The sequence below is a fragment of the Cyprinodon variegatus genome, unplaced genomic scaffold, assembly GCF_000732505.1.
Source record: "Cyprinodon variegatus isolate N-32 unplaced genomic scaffold, C_variegatus-1.0 Scaffold11, whole genome shotgun sequence".
NCBI lineage: Eukaryota > Metazoa > Chordata > Actinopteri > Cyprinodontiformes > Cyprinodontidae > Cyprinodon > Cyprinodon variegatus.
The window spans coordinates 290297-296349 of NW_015150464.1; the positions used below are offsets into that span (position 1 = coordinate 290297).

Genomic DNA, 6053 nt, shown 5'->3' on the forward strand with positions numbered 1-6053 from the left:
CTCTTTTACCTCCTCAATCCAAGAACAAATACACTTATTTTAAGAAAAAATAACTTACCTAGATTCAGATTTTTTTGCACTACTGCAACCGATAAAACTCTTAATGCTCCAAATGTCCATATCAATGTTTTTTTGCACCATCTTTTTTCTCCCACACTGTTTACATTTGATCACTGTTGCACTTTTAATAGAAATGTCATGAAAGCTGTACAAGATAAAATTTACAAAATGACAATAAAAGATGTCTAAGACTTTCATAAGCTGAGGTCATATACATTTCAATCTGAAAAACTCACACAAAGAGAAAAGACAATTAGAAGAAAATTATTGATACTTGGTCTTTGGCGCTCAGACCTCGGCAGGAAACATAGCGCTGAATTTTGATAGATATACATGACAGGAGTAAAGAATAGGGCTGTTTCCCCCAGGCCTGAAACTGGTGGTGGAGTGGAGATAGTTTAAGTTGGTCAGTCTGTAGACTGCTGGTTAGCGAGACGGTCTGCTGAGCTTTATGGGGAGATCTAGTAGACTGCGTGAGCTGATACTAGAGCTTCACTTAGGGACCTGGAAGATGGAAGTCCAGTTTAGGTAACACAAGTTGAGAGAACCTGACCATGATGAGCAAGCATGAAGCGACAGTGGAGAGGAAAAGCTCCCTGTTGGGAGGAAACCTCTGCCAGAACCAGGCTCAACATGGCGGTTTTCTGCCGGACCGGTTGAAATGAAACGCGGAATGCAGTAAGAGCCTGGGAGGAATGATACTCTGATGAAGCTTTAGCTACGATGGTGGAGGAGGGGCTAGAGGTGGGTTGAAACGGGGTCATCTGAATGAAGTCACACAGCGCAACCACCGCTTACGAGTAGGTAGCAGACGAGTTGCGGATCCGAGGCCTTTTGAGATTAACTTTGGATGCCAATTGGTTTTTGGGGAGGTGTGGTTCAAAGCTGATTGGCTGTGTCGTAGGTGGATGTAGGAGAGCAATCAGTTTCTTCAGTTGAACTTCCACCTAGGCTCCATAAAACAACATAATACATGCATGACTTAATACATGCATGTACAGCCTAAAGTTTACAATAATTTCAAACATTAACTTAATAAATCTTGCAACATGAAAACAGGCATGCATCAGGTTTTTATGACAAATTAAGAGTAGCCCAGAATACCAACAGCATTTACTCTAGATGATGAACCTGCATAAATAACAACTTAATGAAATACCCAACCCAACCAAAACATGTAGTGTTTTGAGGATTCAATGAGGAAGCTTAGCTTGAAAGAATTTAAACCTGCATCTAAAACAGCTGTAAACAGATTAATTACACAGCAGTGGTTCATTAAAAGAAAAAAATAATTCACTGTCAGTCGACGGGCACTTTTAATTAACTGTTTGTTTTTACCAAATATTAACCCAAACAGTGGTTTATGAAAATATTCTGCTATCATTAAGAACAGTTATAAACATTTTAGATATATCAGATTTTTTTTATTAGATTATCCACATCATTTTTTGAGAACAAACCTTTAATCTTTAGCATTCTTATAATTGTTAGTCAGGTTTAAACGCTACAAGACTATGAACTAAGTGTCTAAAGGCTGATGGTGAAGCTTGCAAAGTGGCTAAAAGTTAAAACATTTAAACATGTCATTACATGCATTTATACTCTGCAAGGTTTTAAACACTCATTATATTAATAATAATGTCTGACATCTGATTTGGTTGCTACATAGATAGGGATAAAGGTATCACTAATGGCTCCTAATGCAAAGTCGATTCTTCTAACTGATTCTGCCTTTGTTTTTGACAGATTTATATGAAGAACCTGAAAAAGAGGTAAAGTACTGTAACCTCATTGTCTGTTCTATAAATAACAAATATTCCAGCAACATAGGAAACAGAATTTATTTTATTTTTTTTAACCTTTCTGCAGAAGTCACCTTCACCTCCCCAGAGAAACAGGTCAGTATCAGACTTTATTGACGTGGTTGTAGATACATTGTTTATGCTATTTAGGATGCTTAGGGTGATGTTATCTTTTACTCCACACGCAGCATTTTGCATCATCTGACCAGTACTGTCGCAGTTGGATATCTTTATTTTTCGTATGATAAATTAAACGGCAGTAAGTTTTTTATCCAAAGCTTTCTGATATTGTCTGATAATCTATCTCCACTTTAAATTAATCCACTTTATCCCCAAACTTAATGGTTTGTTTGTCAACTAATAAATAAGCTGTATTTTCATTTAGACCTAATATGAGACAGGTTGGCTTTATACAGATAAGTTACCGTTTCATGCTATAAGATGGACAATTTCTTATAGGAATGCCATCGTAAAGAGGCTGAAATACAAATACATACAGTATTCTGATTTCGATTTGATCGATGCAATTTTAATTAAATGCATTGAAGGTTTTGTTTATGTTCCAAAATGTAAATAAAGGGATTGAATACTTTTGCAAGGTGCTGTGTACATTCTTGTCTTTTTTCTTTCATGTAATTCTGTTTGGTTTTTTTCCCCCTTTTACTTAATAGACTAATTTAATCAGCTTGGCTGCTAACATTATCCAGAACTGTAAATATATATTTCAGAAAAGTATTTCTCTTTCTGTCAGAAATCAATTTTCTATTTATAAAACCTTTTCTCAGGGTTTTCTATCAGATTTCAACAAAGATTTATGTTTATGCAGTTTTATATAGAGACTTTATATTATTATTATTATTATGTCTTGTTACAGCCTCTATTTTCAATATATGTATTGGATTTTATAGACCAACACAAAATGGTCCATAAATATGAAAAGAAAGATTTTTTTTTCCTCAAAGAAAAATCTAAAAACTCTATGAAGATATTAGAGGCTCCAGAAGAAGTAAGAACAGGGCAGAGTTTCAATATCTAATAGATCAGCATCTCTATGCATTCAGCCAGAGCTACAGCAGAGGGGTTTAGATCATTACATTTTATTGGTGTCAATCTAACTTTAAAAAATAACAATTTATATTTTATTCTTTTCTGAGACTGACGGGTTAAAGTGCAGTAACTTTTTAATTAAACTGCGAGATAATGATCATCATCCTCCCAAATTGCATTGAAAGAAGATAAATGAAAATAGAATATTTTATTTGCCTTATCAGTGTTGTTTGACTGTTTCTTTGTTGAAAAGGAGGTACAGTTAATTAGTTTTATTATTAATATTGATTTTACATTAAGTTTTGGATACTTTTACTGCAAGAAAATACATCGTGGAAATTATGAAGAGGAATTTTAATGAATGACACAATTTAGACTGTTTTATTTTACCTATGAGTCAATGCATCAGAATAAACCACTTTAAAAGTAGGAAGGTAGTTCTAATATGTTTGGATTGCTGATTCATTTATATTTTTGGGGTTTTCTTTTTTTTAACATAATGGTTTTAAATATAAGTTGTGTGACCCCTGAGCTTTTGGCCTTCAGTAGATGTGCACAGGAAAAAATCAAAATCTAGATAAGCAATTTTTTCTTAAAATAAGTGCATTTGTTCTTGAACTGAGGAGGTAAAAGAGACTTTTTACCAATGCAACAAGACAATTTATATTTAAAATAAGAAAACACAATTTCATTGTCTTATTTGAAGTGCATATTATCTTATTACCTTATTTTAAGAGTAAAAAATACTCATTTGATTGGCATATTATCTGATTTATCTATTAAAATCAAGGATAAATACACTTAATTTAAGATTTTTTTTACTTATTTCTAGATTGTTTTTCCAGTGTGGACCCCTGAGTAACTTCCCATTTATATATTACTTTACAATTGAAGGTTTTTAATGGAAAAAAATAGGAATTTCTAGAGTTATGACAAATGTTTGCTTGAAATGCTTGTAGTTTTAAGTATTTTTTTTTAAAGCATAACTCCTTGTTTGTCTTATAGAGACGAAAACCATAAAAATCTCCTTTCTTCTTTTGTAGATTTTGTCCGCCTCCTTCCAAACAGTGTCCTTCCGTACCAAAACCCAGCCCAAGGTAGGAACTGTTCAATCTGAAAACATGTCAGACTCGTTCAATTTTTTTATTCTAAAATGAAAATTTCATTACTAATACTTCATATATGAATATCTCTCCTCACAGGCTCAACAACTGGGGATCCACCCTCTCTGTATGTTTTTATCAGATGTTAAATAGTAGATCTGAAATTCTAGACTGTGCAGAAATTGGAAACAAACTGCATGTCTGCATATTTCACAGGCCCAGCAGCCCACAGACGATGATGAATATGAACTTTGTGATCAAGATAACAGTGAGTATTGGTTCAAAAGAGAAACTTGTGGGGAAAAAAGGCATTTAAAACCATGCTTTGAGTTAATTGAGCTTGCTGTGATATAAAGAAGCCATTTTGTAAAAGTAAAAAGGCACTTTAAAGACAACGGTGTGCTTTGATCTCTCATAGGTTCCAATCATAAACCTCCAGGTGGTCCTCCCCCGCCTCGTCTACCAAAGCCAACTCCAAGAGAGTAAGCATGGCTTACCCTGTAGCACGTCATTATGGTTTACTAGACGCATATTGATCTGTTGTTATATTTACAGGAGGTCACCAAAGCCGCCTGTATTACCGGTAGGAATGCGTTCATATATTAATAACCTAATAAAGTCCTGTAGACAAAGCTTTAATTGGTGGACTGCTGTTTCAATAGGATTCCCAATAATAAATTACTTTTTTAATTTCTAATGTTGATCACTAATGATGACTTTTATTGCAGAGGCAAGATTTGAAACCAAGACAATTTGAAAGTAAGTCATTTAAAAAGAAGATTTTTAAAGAGCCGACTATCTTTATCCTATCACCTCACATGGATTAATTGCTTTTAGTTTATTCACAGATAAATAGTTCACTAAAAAATGTGCGGCATGCCTTTTTATTCAGTTCTCCTTATTCTGATATCCCAAAATGAAATGAAGTCCAATCAAGTCCGTTTACAAAACATCAAGAAAACTTAACTTTTCCCTGTAAATCATGTATATGAGCGATTTAGTGTTTGACTTATACAGAAAATATAAAGGCTATATATGAAGGCTTTAATACATCTGCAAAGAATTGTCCATGTTTATTTTTGGAAGCCGTCTTCATGCTAATTACTAAGACGAAACGTGGCTAATTTCAGGATGTCTGTGTTTCCTAAGGTGCCTCCCTGCCTTTGATGCACTCTGAACCGAAACCACCTCCAAAAGCTTTCTCCCTGGATCAAAAGCGACCAAAGTAAGTCAGGAAACACACAATTTTATGATGAATTAAAGCCTTCAATCCTGTCTTGCTGTTTATTTATTTACGGCTGTTTGTTTGTATATCTTTTGCTGCAGAATCCCTCTTCCACAGATTACACCACCCAGTAGGTTCTGCTCCTCTTTCCTGTTCACCGTCATTCACACTCAGTTTATGTTTAAAATCAACTGATGCAAGTTCCTCTGTTTTGTATCCCAGAACCAGCTGAGAAGGGGAGCACTGCATCAGAAAATGCTTCAACAGACCAAGATAAGGTGTGCTACTCATTTATAATCTCATTTATATAGGGAGGAATAATCTCCAATGTTTCAGCTAAGCAACTGATTCTATTTCAGGATGGTGATGTTTACAACAAACCCTGGTTTGCCAGCACATGTGACCGCAAGACTGCAGATGACGCTTTATTGCGATCTAACATGGTATGAATGCTGATTCATGAAGTGGATGAAAATACGTGTTTGTCGGTAAAGCTGTTAGGCTTAATCATGAGCGTTTTCTGTTTTAGGACGGAGCTTTCCTGGTGAGAAAGAGCTCTGGTCAGGATGTGCAGCAGCCCTACACGTTAGTGGTCTTTTACAATGGAAGAGTCTACAACATCCCAATACGCTTCGTGCCGAGCACAAGGCAGTATGCTCTGGGAAGAGAGAAGAAAGGAGAGGAGGTACAGCTTAGACTATTAAAATATTTACATTTGTACGTTTAATAATAGAAACAGGTTATTGTTTATGTAGTAACATTCAGAAATATATACCCTAGTACACTTCTATTTGGGTAAATGTCATATTAAGTTGT

The 6053-nt window shown here is 34.9% G+C and overlaps 1 protein-coding gene across 3 annotated transcripts in view; it reads left to right on the forward strand.

The window, feature by feature from the left end:
• LOC107088337 (B-cell linker protein-like) overlaps positions 1–6053 on the forward strand; it is a 61117-nt gene that overhangs the window by 48293 nt on the left and 6771 nt on the right. For all 3 annotated transcript variants that reach the window (XM_015380452.1, XM_015380460.1, XM_015380467.1), the window contains 13 exons: positions 1807–1832; positions 1930–1958; positions 3953–4006; positions 4112–4139; positions 4229–4280; positions 4431–4494; positions 4568–4595; positions 4741–4771; positions 5162–5237; positions 5339–5367; positions 5460–5515; positions 5597–5680; positions 5767–5922. In XM_015380452.1, coding sequence (XP_015235938.1) covers positions 1807–1832; positions 1930–1958; positions 3953–4006; positions 4112–4139; positions 4229–4280; positions 4431–4494; positions 4568–4595; positions 4741–4771; positions 5162–5237; positions 5339–5367; positions 5460–5515; positions 5597–5680; positions 5767–5922 — 713 coding nt within the window. The remainder of the gene's footprint in view (positions 1–1806; positions 1833–1929; positions 1959–3952; positions 4007–4111; positions 4140–4228; positions 4281–4430; positions 4495–4567; positions 4596–4740; positions 4772–5161; positions 5238–5338; positions 5368–5459; positions 5516–5596; positions 5681–5766; positions 5923–6053) is intronic.